General features: G+C 37.5%; 1 protein-coding gene across 9 annotated transcripts in view; it reads left to right on the plus strand.

Annotated features, from left to right (window-relative positions):
* The window catches only part of LRRC28 (leucine rich repeat containing 28), a 129,471-nt gene that overhangs the window by 75,021 nt on the left and 35,650 nt on the right, over window positions 1–18,800 (plus strand). For 7 of the 9 annotated variants that reach the window (NM_001257772.1, XM_015143127.3, XM_077938167.1 and 4 more), the window contains 1 exon segment: window positions 6,663–6,869. The exons of the other annotated variants lie outside the window; for them this stretch is intronic. In NM_001257772.1, coding sequence (NP_001244701.1) covers window positions 6,663–6,869 — 207 coding nt within the window. 9 annotated transcript variants of the gene reach the window in all.

The raw sequence follows: 18,800 nt of genomic DNA on the forward strand, positions 1-18,800 counted from the left end.
GATTACAGGTGTGTACCACCACACGCAGCTAGTTTTTGTATTTTTAGTAGAGATGAGATTTCACCATGTTGGCCAGGCTGGTCTCAATCTCCTCACCTCAAGTGATCCACCTGCCTCAACCTCCCAAAATGCTGGGATTACAGGCATGAGCCACTGCGCCAGGGTACTAATTCAGTTTTTTAACTTCTGATATATCTATTTAGATTTTTAATTACTTCTTGATTTTGGTAATTTGTATCTTTTTAGAAGTATGTTTATCTAAATTGCTAATTGACAAATAAATTTGTTCATATTATAGTATGTCCTTTTAATCTTTTTAATTTCTGTAAAGTTAATAGTGATATTTCATCTTTTGTTCCCAGTTTTGGTAATTCAAGTCAGTTTTCTTTTTCTGTGTATGTATTTATTTGCTTTGGTTAGTCTAGCTAAAGGTTTGTCAATTTTGTTATCTTTTTAAAGAACTAACTTTTGTTTTCATTGACATTTTTTTCTGTTGCTTTTCTGATTTCTATTTCATTGATATCTACTATAATTTTTATTATTTTCTACTTATTTTGATTTAGTTTTTACTTCTTTTTCTCCTTTCTAAAGGTGGAAGCTTAGGAAATGGATTTGAGAACTTTCTTTCCAATACAGACATTTGAAGCTTTAAATCTCTCCCTAGTCATTTCCTTGGCTACATTCTATGAATTTTGATGTCTTGTATTGGTTGTTTCTATTTGGCAAAAATATTTTCAAAGTTTCCTTCTGATTTATTTTATTATTATGGGTTATTTAGAAGTGTGTTGTTTAATTTCCAAGTATGGGGATTTCCCAAATTTCTTTCTGTTGTTGATTTCTAATTTAGTTACCTTTTGATCAGAGAACATACTTTGTATGATTTGAATTCTTTTAAATGTGAGACTTAATAGTCTAGCATGTGGTCTGTCCCGGAGAATATACCAAGTCCGCTTGAAAAGAATGTGTGTATTTTGCTGTAGTGTTCTTAGATGTCAAATTAGGTCAGTTTGGTTGCAGTGCTGATCGTAATCTTGAAAGATACAGTCCTGAATGTGAGAACCCCAAATGTTGAAAGATCAAATTTCCTAAAGATCAGAACTCCTAACATATAAAATTCTGAAAGTCACAATTGTGAAAGATCAAAATCCTGACTGTTGAAATCCTGAAAGCCTAATTCTAGGGAAGGAGTTTTAGTACATTTTGGTTGTACCAGGATAGTTGCATCATGTTAGGTGGAACTATTACCTTGTTATTGTCTTTATTTGGAAATTAGGTATGATTTAAGGAGACGCATATGAGTGCCAGGTTGACAAGTAGTGGACTCGTGGACTTAATTTTAGGTGTCAACTTGACTGAATTAAGAAATACCTAGAAACTTGGTAAAACATTATTTTGGGTGTGTCTGTGAGGTGTATTCCAGAGGAGACTGGCACATGAGTCTGAGTGGACTAGGTAGGGAAAATCTGCCCTCATTACTGGTGGGCACTATCTAGTAGGCCAGGGGCCCAGAGAGAACAAATACTGCGGGCGAATTGGTCTCTGTCTCAGAGAAGGGACAGCGTTTTCTTTCTCCTGCTGCCTTAGACATTAAAATTCCAGGCTTGCCATCCTTTAGACTCCAGGATTTATACCAGCAGCCCCCCGGGTCCTGAGGCTTTTGATCTCAGACTGAGAGTTGCATCACTGGCATCCTTAGTTCTGAGGCCTTCAGACTGGGACTGAGCCACACTGTAGATATCCCAGGATTCCAGCTTGCAGACAGTCTGTCATGGGACTTCTCATACATGAGCTGATTCCCCTAATAAATCCTTTCTCATATATCTGTATACGTATCTTATTGGTTCTGTCTCTTTGAAAACCTCTAATACAGATTTGGTATTGGGGAAGCCAAGTATCATTCCTTCTTACCATATTCCTTCTAACACAATGGAAGGGATCAGTGAAATTGTTCCCTTGCAAAAACGCTGTGATAAATTAAGTATATGCGGCTACTTAATGGTAAAAGATAAATTTTAAAATATAATTGGTGCTATGAATACAGAAAATCACTTAGTTGTAGTGGTCAAGCAATAACCAGACTTTCAAATAGACAGCATACACTTCAAAAATTTGTAGACCACAACCACCCTCCAAATACAAGTGGAGAGAGTGTTTTGAAGATATTAGAAGTGAAAATGCAAACAAAAAAATACAAGAAATCTCCCCTGCCAAATTTTTCAATGGTGTACAACTTCTGCCCCTTCACACATAGTGCCAGTTTGTTATGCTGAGCATTTCATCTTCGCATAATTTCCAACACTGGAGGTATAAATTGTGTAAACATTTCAAGAGTTCTAATTTGCATTTTTATAAATTTGAGTCCACGAAAGTGCATTATTACAATGTTAACTTTGGGTATAAGCACTGTGCATGTATGAAAAAGGTTGAAACTTCCTCAGTAAATGAAGAGATGTCCATTTTGTACATCTGCATATGTGAAAGATAACATTTCTTGAGATCTTGGCTCTTTGGATATGGATAACTGCATATTCAGTGGTTGACCCGTCATAGTTTTTCATTGATCTCTTCAGAAGACTTAGGTTGTTCAACACGGTATTTCATGCAGCTGACTGCAGTTATAAAGCTGGCGGCACACAGTTGCCAAGCATAGTGGTATGCATTTATGCATTTTGCTTTTTGACATGTTTCCTTATGAATGTGGTTTTTCTGCTTGTAGCTATTATACCCATGCACCTATGATTAATATATCTGAGTGTTTATACTTGCAAAAATATATGTTTTTATTGCCTGTTTTATTGTGTAAAGTGACCTATCAAGTATTGTTAGGTTTTTATGTTTCTAAAATAAACCCTCTTTATAAAATAAATACATGTCTTTTTTTAAAAAGGAATTTTTAAAAATTATTTCTTTCCAGAATTATACTTTTAGGATTTTGATCTTTCAGGATTGTGATTTTCATTCAAGATTTTACACTCGGGATTTTGGATCTTTCAGGATTTCAACATTTGGCATTATGGTTCTCAGGAGTGTATCTGTTAGAATTATGGCCCAGGCCCATTTGGCTGATTGTGTAGTTTTAAGTTTTCTATATTCTTGGTGGTTTTCTGTTTAGTTGTTTTATTTTTATTGAGAGTAATGTATTAAAATCTCCATCTATCATGTTGAAATGTCTGCTTGTCCTTCCAGTTTTGTCAGTTTTTTACTTTATATAATGTTGGACTCTCGTTAGATGTCTATGTATTTATAGTTGACTTATTTTTCTAAAGTATTATCCATTTTACTATTATGAAATATTTCCTCTTTGCCTCTTATAGTATTTCTTGTCTTTTTTTTTCTGATATGAATATAGCTGCTCTCTCTTATGTTACTTTTTGCATGGTATGTATTTTTTTCCATCCTTTTACTTTTCAACCTATTTGTGCCTTTGAATCTAAAGTGTATTTCTTATGGATAGCATATTGTTTTTTATGCAGTTGACAGCCTTCCCATTTGACTGGGTTATTTAGTCTGTTCACATTTAATGTAATTATTGATATGATTACGTTTATTAATACATCACCCATTTTGCCATGTGTAGTCTACATATCTTGTATTTTTTCCCTGTACCTCTCCTTTCATTACCTTTTTTAATGTTAGATAAATATTTTTAGTGTGCAATTTCAATTACTGTGCCAACCTTTTTTAACTGTATATTTTTAATTATCTTCTTGTTGCCTCTGAACATGATGAGCCATTTTTCTATTGATGCTTTCAAGATTTTTTATGTATCTTTGTCTTTTATAGTTTGATTATGATGTGTATATGTGTGGGTCTCTTTGTATTTATCCTACTTGGTCTTTATCAAGTTTAAGTCTTTTAATATTTCTCATCAAAATTTAAATTCATAATCACACCTTGTTGCCCCATTTTACAATAATGAAAAAAAAAGTGCAGGCCTTAGTAATTTTTGCAGCCATGTAAAAACACTTTTTTGCACATTTAATTATTTTTGAAATATGTTCAAAATCATTTATTTTACTTGCTTCCATGTACATTTTGATGGATTTTTTTCAAATACCTTTAAATAGATGGTTTGTAAATAATGCAATTCAGAGGTATTGATGACATTTTTATTGTTTTTCTATAAAAATAAATTCTTAGAATTGGCATCAGCACACTTAAAGTGTAATAGTCTAGAAGCATGTAACTGTCTTTGACTTTTTCCTATTTTATTATTTTTCATATTAAATCAAGCCTACCTCATGCTTTCGTTAAAGTACCTCTGGAATTTGTCTTCAAATTCTATCGCACTGCATCTGTTCTAGTCAAATGCCTACTCGTTTTGTCAGCCTAGTATCTCCTTCCATATCATTGCTTTCTGCATATTTGCCTGTCTAACCTTTCCAAAAAACATCCCTTCATCCTTTAAGATTCTTCAGAAGATGTCATATTCTCACAATAGTAAGTCCAGGCTCCTCTACCCAATATTTATTATCATTCCTGTCCCCACCAAACTCTGTCTCTCTGTATTGAATTTATTTTCTGCTCTTCTCCTATTGGTCTTTGTCATTTGTTGGTCCCCAAAGAGCCCATTGTGCAAGCTGTATTTAGTTTTTCACTTGCATGCCTTTCCTCATGGTTTTAACCCCGCCCCCATGCCCTGCTGGGAATCCTTTACATGTTTTCTTTGTGCCTTATTCAAATTCCCATCTCCAGTAAATTTTGGAAGAGTTTCTCCAAGCCTTCACATAACCTCTGAGCTCCTCTTGCAGCTTGTTGGTTGTGTGTGATGTGCTTCTCAATGGCAGAGGCCTTGTCTCATTCTTGTCTTGACACTACCCATGTTAAGTCTGGGATTGGTTGCTCTTCTCTCCCACATAGTCATTTTTTGATTTTTAAATTTAGTTCTTTTCTCTTTTTCTTTGTATTTCTTCTTATGACTTATAAAACACGATGATTCTTCCTCAAGCTTTATCCCCACACACCCAAAATCAAAAGCATTTTTGTTTTGTGAAAGAGATAGACAGGCTTAGCAAGGTGGAATACTGTGCCAGGGGAGCCAAGCATGAAATTGACTCTCCTGTGCACTAGTTAAGTTCAAGTAGAAAACTCCCTTTCAGAGTCACAGGCTATATACTGAATCCTACCTGCCTGCTCCGCTGCAGGTGTATATTTTGTTCAGTATTGAGGAAATTGAGCAGTAATGTATGAACTTCCCAGCACAAATTTGTAAATATTAGAAAAATAACTACGAGTTAGGGTATTTTGGACTTGTATTACTTTTATAAAGTAAAATAATTATTTTAAATTCTCTAACAAAAGGTCTGTAGCAAAGATCAGCAAACCTTTTCTGTAAATGGCCAGCTAGTAAATATTTTTAGGTGTTGCAAGCCACATATGATCTCTGTCACGTGTTCTTTGTTTTTATTGTTGTTTACCATCGTTTAAAAATGTTAAAAAAAAAAAAAAAAACCAGTTTCAGCTTGCAGGCAGGACAAGAGCAGGCCACAGGCTAGATTTGACCTGTGAGCCATAGTTTACCACCACCTGGTCTGTAGCAATGAGAAAAGCTACCCTGTTCAGTTGAGCATCCAAGATGACGGAAGACTGTTATCCAGTAGAGAAGACATAGCTAATACTAATCCAACTGTTGTACAAACTGGAATGTGCACAGAGGGGTACTGTCAAGTGGTAGAGCCTGGGAAATCTTAACCTAGGAGGAATGGCTCAGGAATAGGGACAGGATGAAAGAAGGGGAAGAGTGGTCTTCGACATCTAAGTCTCCATGATGTGAAAGTAGACTTGTCCTGCACAGTGCTGACTAGGTCTTCAGTATAATGTGCTGTCCTGGAAAAGAGTAAATGTCCTTCCCCTAAAATGGTGATTTTTCCCTGAGGGACTAAGTTCCTTGTAAGGAACTTCCTAATCTTCACTCAAGTCTTACGTGATTTGATGTATGAAAAGGACCTAATTGTACTCACCATGGAACAGATGACAACTGTAGGCATCAATGATGAGGAAATTATGGAGTAAATGGAAGTATTTAATTTGGGAATTAAAGTAAATCTTTATAGGGTATGTATACTTTGGGTTTTTTAAAAGGTGCCACATGCCTAAACAATATCTAAAAATGTTAGTTAAACTGTATCTCATTTTATTGTTATAACCTTTACCATGATGAACATTTCCAAAAGACATTCTAATTTCTACTCCAGAAATCTATTTAGCTCATATGAACAAGTTGCACTTACTTCATTGCTATTATTCATAAATCTCCTATTTTCTTCTTAGATGGATGGTAAAATCACACAAGTAGCAAAAACCAGGTTCCTTGAAGTGACTGTAATTGTTCTTTTCTCACCCTGGCAACAAACTTGACTCATCAAGATGCAGAAGCCACAGTGACAGACTTCTGGTTCCAATTCACCACTTTGTGTCTCTTTTTTTCTCCATGCCAGCCGGCCCTTTTCTCCACTTAAGAAATTCTGGCAGGGTAATTTAAAGACGTCCACCTAGGTTGGATTATTTGCATTTTCACCAAAACTCCTATTCTTCAGCATTCATGTTTGTGGAAATAGTTGCAGCTACTGATTTCATTTGGTTAAACTGTTATAATATTGATTCATTTTGTTTATTTCAGTTCATAAGGATGCAATTTATCCTAATTTTGATTTTGGTTGTAGAGGTTGGCGATTTGAAGGAGCTGCAGACACTAGACATTTCTACCAATCGTTTGCTAACTTTACCCGAGAGGCTTCACATGTGCCTTTCTCTGCAGTACCTCACTGTGGACCGAAATCGTCTATGGTATGTGCCGCGCCATCTCTGCCAGCTGCCCAGCCTCAATGAGCTCTCCATGGCTGGAAACCGTCTTGCATTTTTGCCACTTGGTAAGTAATTGTGTTTAAAGTAAAACAGCCAAAGAATAAGATGGAAAGCTTTTGTTTCTTTGACTGGAACCAATTAGTTAGTTTCCTTCCTTGTGTTTATCTTGATGATTGCTTCTCTAAGTTTGTTTTTGCAATGAACAAAGTGTCATTCCTAGTTAACAAATGGAATTTATTTCAGTGAGGGATTTTATACTTTAAAAAAGAAATCTGTGCTAAAATTGTGTTTAGGGACAAAATATATGAGATGATTTCCTCAGAGAAAGGAATTAAAGAGTGTGTGTGTGTGTGTGTGTGTGTGTGTGTGTGTGTGTGTGTGTGTAAGGTATTGAACAATATGAAAAGATAGCTACTGGTACAAGTATTGGCTTAGGTGTTGACTTCTCCCTAGGAAAATTGGTATTGGGTATCCTAATAGTTAGTATTGCCAAATAACCAGATTACAACACTTTGAAGACCTTAAAATTGGCTGAACTTCCTGCTGAGCTAGAAAGTCAGCTTGGCTAAAAAATAACGTATTATCCACTGTAGCTGTAGCTGACTCATTTTGACATAATATATGTCAAAGTACATGGGCCTTGAATAAAACAGTACATTTATTTTGTAGATAGCTGAATAATTTTGTTAACTTGTAAGAAACAAACGTGCCACTTAAAAAAATTTAAATATGAGGCCTCTTCGAAACTTAAACTGTCACAATAAGCATCATATGATTTTACTCATAAAAGCATTTTTATAGTGAATAATTCATCTCTGAGGGCAGTAAATAATTTACTAGTCCCTAAAGGAAATATTTTCCAACATAATACAATGCACATACTATTTTCAATTTAATATGTTCAAGGTAACTTTAAAATACTGAACACATTAAAATCAATTGAAGTGATAATCAAATTTAAGGAGATTATTTTTTTCCATAAATATAATTATGTTTTGTACTTATAAAATTAACAAAATGAGGCCGTTTCAGAAGCAGGCTACATTTCTAAGAAATCAGAGCTTCTTTCAAGTGAGAAAAATATCAAATATAAATAGATTTTTAAAAATAAAGGTACCTGCTGCTCTAACCCCACAGGTCATGCATAGACCAATTATGGTGGACAAGCACCAAATTACAAATCTAGAGATCCAGGTTATAGCCTGATTCCACCATTTCACAGTGTGTGACCTGGAGTAAGTCACCGGAACCTCTCTGAGCTTCATAAATTTTATTTTCCATGAGCCAGACATCATATTTATCCTGCTTCCTTTATAGTTATTTTGAAGTCGAATATGATAAGTTTATGTATAAGAATTAGAAAGCACTGTACAAATGTAGATGACTCTCAAATGAGAAGATACAACTTGTAGATTACCATATCTGACTTAAAAAATGTTTACTCTTGAGCCAGGCATGGTGATGCATACCTGTAGTCCCAGCTACCCAGGAGGCTGAGGTAGAAAGATCACTTGAGCCCAGGAGTTTAAGGATGCAGTGAGCTATGACTGTGCCTGAGAATAGCCACTGCTCTCCAGCCTGGGCAACATACCAATACCCCGTCTCTAAAAAAAATTGTTTTTACTCCCCTCACATTCACCTCATCTCCTTGTAGTAAGTACCTAAACTTGTACTTACCACTCCCTAATGGAGATGGAAATGTGACTTATACCAGTGCCAACTCCCTTCCAAGTGATTGCCAGGATGTTGCTGTCAGTGCTGGCAATACATGAGGGAAGGCAAGGAGGGAGGGAGGGAGGGAGATAAAGGATGTGATGGTTTTATTTGTGTGGCATAGAATGCAACTTACTGGCATAACACCAGATTCAGAGTAAAGTTGCAAATTTCGTTGTAAGTAGCCTTTAACCTACTGTGGTTTGACTTTCAGACTTTCAGAAACAGATTAGCTTGTTAAGTCTGGGGTTGCCCATGCTACTATTCATAATGTTGTTGTTATTATAGACAATATACATAAAAAGGAGTGTTTCCGTGTGCAATAATGGTATTATGTATACTACTATGACTATTTGTAAGAATAATAATAGCTATCAGATCCGGCCACTGCATTCCAGCCTGGGTGACAGAGCGAGACTCCGTCTCAAAAAAAAAAAGAATAATAATAGCTATCATTTATTGAGCACTGAGCCTTCGGCCAGGTATTCTATTTAATATGCTCACTAATTTAGTTATTACAAAACCTTAATGCAAAATCTATTATTATAAAAGTTATTGGCAACCTAATTTTGCAGATAAGGAAATTGAGGCTCACAGAAGTTAAGTAATCTGCCAGAGTCACAGCTAGTAAGAGACAGAATTGAGCTTTGTCTGATTCCAAACCTACATTGCCACATTGGCATGCTGTCTCCATATTTCAGACATGGTCTCTCTACAGGGGGACCTTATTTGGGAATAGGGCTGAACCGTATTGAGCATCATATTGTTTGTGGCACCGTATTGTTTGTGGCCGTTTCCAGTGTCAAAGTTTGGCTCTGCCATTTTGGGCTCAAGATACTCCTAGTGACACTCTTGTTGGCCTCATTCAATATATCTCTCTATTCACTTAACAAGATTACCTGCTGGAGGCTAGTGCTTTATCTCACCTACCCACTCTGTACACCAACCTGGTGCTCCCAATTACTTGTTTCCACCTGGCCTTGTGTCAGTAGCTTCTGCATCAACAGAAATCTTATAAAAGCCTAGGCCTGAACCCTGTTATCTAGATCTATCTTGGTGCTAGTAACTCTTCTTCCATTGCCCGGCCCCTACAACTTCAGCAGAGCTCCTGGTTCCTTAATTTGGAGGTGTGCTCCTAATAAATTGTTTTTCTCTTGTCTTGGTTATTCTGTTACATATTCTTTGTCTCAGCTGTAAACCATTCATACAACTACTGGCTACATTGAGCCTGCCAGAGTCTGATCCATAGCCCTCTTCTCTTGTCTGATACTCAGATGTGCTCTTACCACAATGCCATCTGGTTCTAGAGCCCTAGCTCTGCCTAGATTCCTGCACACAATTGAACTCCTTAAGTTGAATGACTTTTGTTTGCTGCAGCTGGTTACTGTGCCCTTCGCCTTGCCTATTCTGCCTCCCTCACTATGGTTCCTTAGCCTTGGCTCCTCATTCCCCTAGTCATTGGCCACTCATTCCTGCCTTTCTTTCAGCAGTGACACAAGCTGAGTATGTGCCAAGGTGGCAGTGGTGGTGGGAGAATAGAGGGAAGCCATTCCCATAGGAAGCTGACCACTGTCATGTTTGGGGCCCTGGGAGTGATGCTGTGTGTCATGCTGAATGCTTGCAGCAACAGAGGACCCAACTTGCAGTGGCTGGTACAAGGTTAAAGAAATGGTTGTTGGTAGAGAACTGAGTGCTACATACACATGGTTAGTCTGCTCTTCTGCCTTGGCACCCTCAGTTATTTACTAGGGCATCTTCTGTATGCACCATGCTAATGGCCAGTGTGGCTAGGGAGGTGGGCATCTCTTCTTTGGTACACAATCTTCAGTGGTGAGTTGAACTATTACAGAGTAGCTTCTGTCTCTAGGTTTCTTGTTACTCCAAAGCCTTGCCTCTGTGTCAGGAGCAACCTTCCTTTGTGAATTTGTGAATGTGGTGTCAAAGAGCTTTAGAGGCAAGAGGGTCTACTCTGCACTTTGAGGAGGATGCCTTATGGCAGTTGAAGTAACCACAACTCCCAATCTTGGCCTGCAGATAGCCCAGGATAGGAAGCAGCTTCCACAAGGCTCTGGTCACCATCCTGGCCCATAAGGCTTACAGCCCTGGCAGAATATGGGCCTGTGAATAGGTTTTACTTTACTTTAGAAAAGCATACAAGCAAGAGGATGATGATGATGAAGATTATCCAGTATAAAAGAAGCAGGCTACCTGAAGCAATGCTCTGTCCTGGTCTAAAACTGGATTCTTTGAGAACAGCAGGAAGAAAGGATCAGGGAGCAAATACAAGCCCTGGTGGCCTTGCTGCATCTGGTATACTGGATATTCTTTGTAAGAAATGGATGAGACAGCTAGAGAGCTCTGTGTGAGGTCACTCAAGGAAGGCTTCAGGAGACTAGAGACAGGATAATCCACGGAGATGAAGAAACTGAAGCTGACCAAAATAGCCACAGTTTCCTCATTCTCGTCTTTCTGTTTCTGGGGGTATTTTTTGCCATCATGAAGATCGATTTGGAAATTGAATTCAGTTCTGTCTTTAGGAAGAAAACAATTAAATTTATACACTTAAAACCTTTCCATGAACCTTTTTCTGAAAAACCAAAGCCATCTAATGCTAAGAACTATCTGGGAGAGAGCCAAACAAAGCATGCAGCCTCTGATACTGCCTTTTTTTTTTGGAGAACTGAACTGTTCTTAGAAACTTAGCAAATAGGGGTATCTCTTTACAGTAGTTTGGAAATACTCTGCACATACACACAGGCACACACTCACATGTACCTCTAAGGTTTTCAAATATTAGAAGGCTTCTGTGTTATAAGAGCCTTGATCCTATAAGAATAATACAGGAACTTGAAAGTTTTATGAAACGAATGCTGTGATATCGCTCCCTATGATAGGAGGTGGGAATCTTATTTTGGGGAGCCACTTAATGAATTCAGTTTCTTGCCAAAGAAGTGTGACTTAGGAGAAAACCAGTCTTCAAGTGGCTTCTTAAAGAAATGTAAGATTATAGCCTCTTCAAAAGGTAACTAAAGATACCATATGTAAGGGATGACTTAAATCACTTATAATACTGTCTAACCCATTAACAGTCTTTGAGTATGTTTCCCTAAGTCACTTGTAATACTGTTGAAACCATTAAGACTCTTTGACTGTGTTCTTCTTAAGATGAAAAGATGCATCAAAAGAAAAGGATGTTCCTATTATTACTATGCTAGCACAACTGAGTGACAGAAGATTCTACAGATAGAAGCTTTGTTCACGGTGGTGACTATCAGCAAGGAAGAGGGGAAAGCAGTCACTTGAGCCTAGTGCTATGAAATTTAATAGTGGCCTCAAAACTTGAATATTTGCTTTTGATTCAATATAGCTCCGTTAACTAAATAACTCAGACAACTGCAACTCATTTCTTGGCTTCTGAAAGTGTAGGGAGATATAAAGAAAATGATTTTTTTCTCTAAGGCTTTTTAACCATGCGCTTCTGGTTTTCATTGCATAATTAATAAGTCCAATTATCCACAACTCACTTAATGTTGAATAATAGATAGAAGGATTGTGAGGTTGCCCATTCACAAATTGACTATGGAAGAGCATCCTTTAGTTAGCTCCCAGGAAATGCCGTGTCAGCCAAACTCAATGCCAGTAACTTCTGTAGTTTAAGAAAACAAGAAAACAAAAGTTGTACCCACATTAGCGATGGAATTCTTATTGAATGTTAACTTAAAAAACAGTGATTGGGCTGGGACCCGTGGCTCACTCCTGTAATCTCAACACTTTGGGAGACTGATGTGGGTGGATCACTTGAGGTCAGGAGTTCTAGACCAGCCTGGCCAACATGGTGAAACCCCGTCTCTACTAAAAATACAAAAATTAGCTGGATGTGGTGGCAGGCATCTGCAATCCCAGCTACTGGTGAGGCTGAGGCCCAAAAATCTCTTGAACCTGGGAGGTTGCAGTGAGCCAAGATTGCACCACTGCACTCCAGCCTGGGCAACAGAACGAGAAGAAAAAAAAAAAAGCGATTGAATTCGTAATCAGGAACGTTTGGCACAGGACATTGAGATTTACAGAATAGCTTGTGCATAAACCACCATGTAGTAAGCCCAACAGCTAGTAGAAAATAACTTTCTACTAAGGAAAATTAACTGGGTTTCTAAACCAGCCCCAGAGTTATCTCTTGGAGATTCTAGTAGTGTTTATTTTATTGGGAAGAGTTATTCTGTGTGTCAAGGACTTGTGCTACATACTGAAATGATGTTTGAAAAATATCAAATGTAAATAGATTTTTAAAAATGAATGTATCTCTGCACTAACCTAAAATTGTTTATAGAACGATCCTAGCGGACAAGCAAGCATGTGAGTGCAGAGATTCATGTTTTAGCGTGATTCTACCAGTCCTCCAGACCACACTCCATGACTTTGATAAGGGTATAAAGCTGGCCCTTTGTCACGTAACAGGAGAACACTCCAGTTTTTTATAGTGGTAGTACTTGTATTTGTTTGTAGGAATTGGATGCCTTATGTAGAAAAAATATATAGCAAGTAATGGTGCAGTTTTAGAAACTAGCTCCTAGGCATTTTCAAAGCACATGCTGAAATCCCTTCTCTTTTTGTAAATGGCATATAAAAGGCACAAATCTGTTAACTGTACTTGTTTTTTCTATTGTCTCTTGTTCCTACTTTCTCTGTATTTGCTTAGAAAGTCAGGAAAAGAATTGCTGTTTACCATTTTTTAATAAAAATTAAAGTCCACACAGTAAAACTATTTAAACTTCAATCTAGTATTGAAACTAGTTGGAAACCAGTTAATAATTTCCTAATCTCAGACTTACAGATGAGTGTAAACTGTACTGTACTGAACTGTGAATGCATTTCATCTGCAGTTTGAAGAACTGTGGCCTTGACGTCATTATTTAATGGGACCAATTTGCAGAATTTGTGACCTTAAGTAAATTTCAGTGAAGAACTTTATTCTAGTACGGACAAAAAGTCCCAAAGGTTGGAGTGAGTTCTGTGTTTGAGTAGAAGGTGTGATACCTGCTTTCAAAAAGGGGACCCAAGCTTGTGACAAAATGATGTTCTATAGTAATTGTTGGGCAGGTCTCTATGTAATGAAAACAGAGAAAAGAAAGTCTTGAAAGCAAGGTTCAAAATCTAGTAGTGGGAAGAAATGAGAGAATGAGTCTGTTAACAAAAATCCATATAGATCTTTCAGGAGAAAAGTTAGAACTCTAGAATGCAAATTTTGTCAAGGAAATGGATGTGCAATGCTTTTTTTTGAGCTCTGTCTTTTTGTAAGTATTTGTAACAAAAACTCTTCTTTATCCTTGTGCTGCTTACTCTTCTGAGCCGATTCTACTGTCTTTTTTTTTTTTTTTTTTTTTTTTTTTGAGATGGAGTCTCTCTCTGTTGCCCAGGCTGGAGTGCAGTGGCGCGATATGGGCTCACTACAACCTCCGCCTCCCGGGTTCAAGCGATTCTCCTGCCTCAGCCTCCTGAGTAGCTGGGATTATAGGTGCATGCCACCATGGCTGGCTAATTTTTGTATTTTTAGTAGAGATGGGGATTTCACCATGTTGGCCAGGCTTGTCTCGAACTCCTGACGTCAGGTGATCCACCCGAATCAGCCTCCCAAAATGCTAGGATTACAGGCGTGAGTCACCACGCCCAGCCTATTCTACTGTCTTCTGACAGTGCTTTGTTTTTCTTTCATTGCATAAGGGTTTTTCTCTTGTTTAGGTTTTCTTAGGAAGTTAACGGTTATTTCATGTGGCTTCTGCAGCAAGGGCCAGACGTTGACTTACTATGCTAACGTATGAAGAGAAAAGTACAGCTAGATTAGGTGAGCTTTAAGTGAACAAATTTGTATTTTTCTCTAAGTTTTGGAGTAGGATTTAGGGGGTGGGACATGATTAATGTGAAGAAAGTGAGCCCTGTTCTCCCAAATATCAGTTAAAAGAAAAAGAAATGCTGCTCATTCTTAGGGCACAACGTGAAGCTTAGAAAAATAGTAGTATGAGGGCTAGCACCATGAGCAGAATGTTTACCAGGAGTTTTTTGTTATTCTGGTTCTGGAACTCACAGCTTTTTAAATAGTGACAAGAATGTGCAGTACTAGTGAAGTCTGGAAGATGTTATGAATTGACTTAAAAGCAAGAATCTAGAGTTTCCATCAGTCATAGCTTTCAGTGAAGTTTTAAGTTCCAAACAAACCAGAAACACAGGCACATAGTGCAGCTGAGCAGCAGTTCAAGGTACAATGCAGTGAAGACATTTTGCTCTTCACACAGGCTGCCATGGCAGGGTTGTATTTTCGAAGTCCATACTGGACAGTCAACCAGTTTCCTTCTCTAGGATCTTCTCTGAAGGAATTCTTGGTATTTCTGCCATAAATCTGTAAGTTAGAACTAGCCCACCAGTTTTCTAGTCCTTTAAAGCAAGCAAAGAGAAACTTGGTTCATCACTTATCTCCTTGGCAATGTCTGCTTCAAGATCCAACTCCGATACTGTACCTGGATGCTTTGGGCAAGAACCAGCTCTCTCACCCTCAGCCCCCAGGCATCCTGCTAGGTAGTACCACTCCCTGCCCTGCATGGGAGTGTCCTGCTTGTATAGAAATAATGTGTTGGGGGAGGCTGTCTAACTTCCATCATGGTGAAACAGGCATATGTGCCTTTAAATCCCCGCTCTACCACTTAATAGCTGTGTAATCTTGGACTTAGGAGGGTTATTTAAGTCTCAGTAATAAGGTAATATTGGCACCTACTTCATAGCACGATTGTGAGAATAAGATCCATAAAACATGTATCACTTATAAATACCACATAAGCATACAGTCAATATGAACTGTTTTTACTCTGTAACTAGACTGTAAGGAAGTGTAGGAAGTGTGTGTCTTCATGTTTGGACCCCAAGCATTGAGCACAGTGCCCAGCCCACTGCTTGTCATCTCTTTGTTACCCGAACTGTGCAACAGAAATAGAGATGCTGCAGCATGAATATTTAAACCAACAGCAAAGGAAGCCTGCAGTCATTCAAATTCATTAAAATCTATTTATTTTAATTTAACAGTTGGTGATCTACCATGTATAAAGTTATCTTATTAAATTATAATTCACTGTGAGGTCTTATTTTGTAAAAGCTGAATAGACTAGAAAGACAGTGACTTTGTAAGAGAGTTAATGGAATCTGTGTGTTGTGTGTATTTAAAGAGGCTAGCACTTAAAAATTTATTACTCTGAGAAAGTGGTTGAAGGGTTGTCTTTGTAAAAAGCATCATGTAGGTAATTTAAATTCATTTTAAGAATTATTTTGGAATACACTGTAAATTATTCTGAATTTATTACTAAGAAGCCCACATTTTATAATATTTAAAGCATTGTAATTATGACTAATAGTATCTCTGATTTATTGAACTGTGATAATTGGTTTAACATTGATAGAGCATTCCAAACAATTTATTTTGGTTGATTGCTTTGATGTTGTTGTTTCTTTTGGCCCATCATTTTGTTGATGAGAATATACATTCACCTTTTGATAAAATAAATGAGTTTCATACTGGTCAGCATGGAGTAAACACAGACCCTGTTCTGTCCTCTCCTGTGCTGTCATTCCATGCTCGCTTTTACAGTATGGTTAAAAGGGCAGTAGTCTGAATACACAGGAGCTTTTTGTTCCATTTTCAGCCATGTGGACTGCATATGCCAGAGCCTTGAGGTTGAAAACAAACAAACAAACAAACAAACAAACAGAATTGGAGTTTGTGCAGGACTCCTAGATTTTGCTAATTTCTAAGTCAGAAACTCTGATCTGTGAGTTTGGAAGAAAAAAGGAAATATTCTGGACACAGTACAGTACTTTAAAAAGCCACATGAAAAAGTTCTTTATGGCCGTAGCATCTATGCAGATGGACAGCTTCCTTGCTTTATAAATTTTACATACTGAGCCTTTTTTGCTCAAGAACTTTAAAAAATATTATTGCATGATATATCTATTGTAAGGTATTGGTGCATTAATATTAATAAAAGGAAAAAAACCACCCCAGTGGTTAGTAGATGAGTGATCTCTTCCAAAGTTAATTATTGAGTGAAGGTTTTTTTGTCTCAAGAATGTAAGAAATATCTCAAAGCCTTTTCATGAAGTACATGTTTGTATTTCAGCCTCGTAGTGATTACGAATGCCATTCCATTGTGCTTGGGGTTTTTGCCAGCCGACTGCCTTCTGGCCAGGATCACGCTCTCAAGAGGCTGTCACAGCACCGCCTTTACAGCCTGTGACCTTGCCTGGCGCTGTGGTGTCCTGGCCTCCCCACCAGGCTGTGCTGTGCCAACTAAAACTGCAGAGCTGCCTGGTTCTCTTCATCATCCCACACTGTTTTGTGATCTCCTCTTTGTATTCAGAAGTAGGAGGTAAAAGACTAAGATGTATCGAGTACCAATTATTTTGCCAGGAATAAAGCTGGGCACCATATATGTTGTTTAATCTTCGTAACAGGTCTGTGAGAAAGGTACTCTTATCCCCTTGTTGCAGTGGAGGAAACAGGCTCAGAACATTTCATTTCCCTTCATGTCAGGAAGCAGTTAGCAAGTGGGGAAGCAGGATTCAGACTCAGTTCTGACTCCAGCACCCACTGCATTATCTAATTTCAGTACTGCCATTCCCTACTCTTTATCAGATTGTGTATTTGGAAAATTTAAGTGTCTGTATTACATACTCATGTCCATGTGGCATTATGCTGCCTAATATATAATCTGAACATAGCAGGTACTGATTTTCTTTCAGCTTTAACATAAAATAGTCTGTTTCATGGTGGGCATATATTAAAAAATTACCTTCCTCAAAGTAGCCAGGAGGTACAAACTGAATTATCTGGAATATTGAAAAGCGAAGACAAGATCTGAACCTAATAGCATTTTTAAATTATCAACTCGTTTTTTCCTATAAAACTAACATAGGGAAAGAAGACTAAACTAGTAAGAGGTAGCAAGTGCCAGCTTTTATTTAACTTTATTGTGTGATCTTTGCATGTCACCTCATTTAATTTGCACAAGCTCTTTTGCAGTATAGAGAAAAGAGGTGCTTCCTCTGTCATGTCTCATTTTGTGTCCTTGGTTTGAGGGGATAAATCATTGTCTCTAGAGGCTGTTGCCTCCAACTCTTTTCTGTGCAATTAAAGTATAGAAAAGTGTTACTACCATTTGCTGCATGCCAAAGAGAATTCTCAATTTTAATTGGCCGCCTTCTACTGTAGGCACGTACTTCCAAATATGTCACTTACTAATAAAGAGAACAGTAACTGCCATATATTGGAGAAGGTTGTGTGCCAAGAATTCTATTTGATAATTTTTAAACCTTGTTAGCAATTCTCACTAAACCTGAGGACAGCTTTATTTTCCCCGTTATACAGATGAGGAAACTAAGCCACACATTTAGTGATTAGAACAAGGATTCAAACCCAGGTTGTCTGACTCCAAGTCTGTGCTCCTGCTCTTTTAACTAGTATGCTCTGCCCCTTACCATTGCATATACCCACGTAAAGAATATTTCCTGCTTTCTGTGAGCCCTGCTCAGATTTGTCTTTCAAGGGGCTCTGAAAGACAAATCTGAGACCAGAGATCATTTGCATTTTATCAACGCAGTTTCATTTTGGAAAAAAAAAAAAAATTCCAAGGTGTTCTATGTGTTTTTAAAGTCTTCTATTTGTGACTGTAGGATTTGTTGAGCACCTTTTCATATACCTGTTGGCCTTTCGTATATGTTCTTTGGGAAAATGTCTGTTTAGATGCTTTGCCCATATTTTAATTGAGTTGTTTTTCTGCTACTGAGTTGTAAGAGTTCTTTATGTATACCAGAGAAGTAGTGAAGAAATAAAATAGGCATTTTTAGTACCATGTTGAGGCCTTTTTTATGCAAGTGGATTCTGGTATTTATAGTTTTCCCATCTATATTTTATAAATGTGTTGCCTTTTACACCAATAGATATGTCCATGAATGTTTACTTAAGTTTACAGTATGCAATATTTTGGTAATTCTCTAGTCTGATGCTTAAAAAACATATTGTATGCTGATTTAAATATCACAATTGTTTTAAACATTCAGTAACCTTGCAACTGGTAATATTGAGGGACCAGGTACTGTTACCCCATTTAACATATGAGCAAACAGAAGCTCTGCTCACATGCCTTGTAAGTGAATAGTCAGACACATGAGTCCTCTTATCCCCACGGTGAGCAAATTATTCTCTTCAGTGACTTATTTCTGAGTTAGTGCCTCTCTTTTTATTTTTT

This window comes from Macaca mulatta, chromosome 7 (genome assembly GCF_049350105.2).
Source record: "Macaca mulatta isolate MMU2019108-1 chromosome 7, T2T-MMU8v2.0, whole genome shotgun sequence".
Taxonomy (NCBI): Eukaryota; Metazoa; Chordata; class Mammalia; order Primates; family Cercopithecidae; genus Macaca; species Macaca mulatta.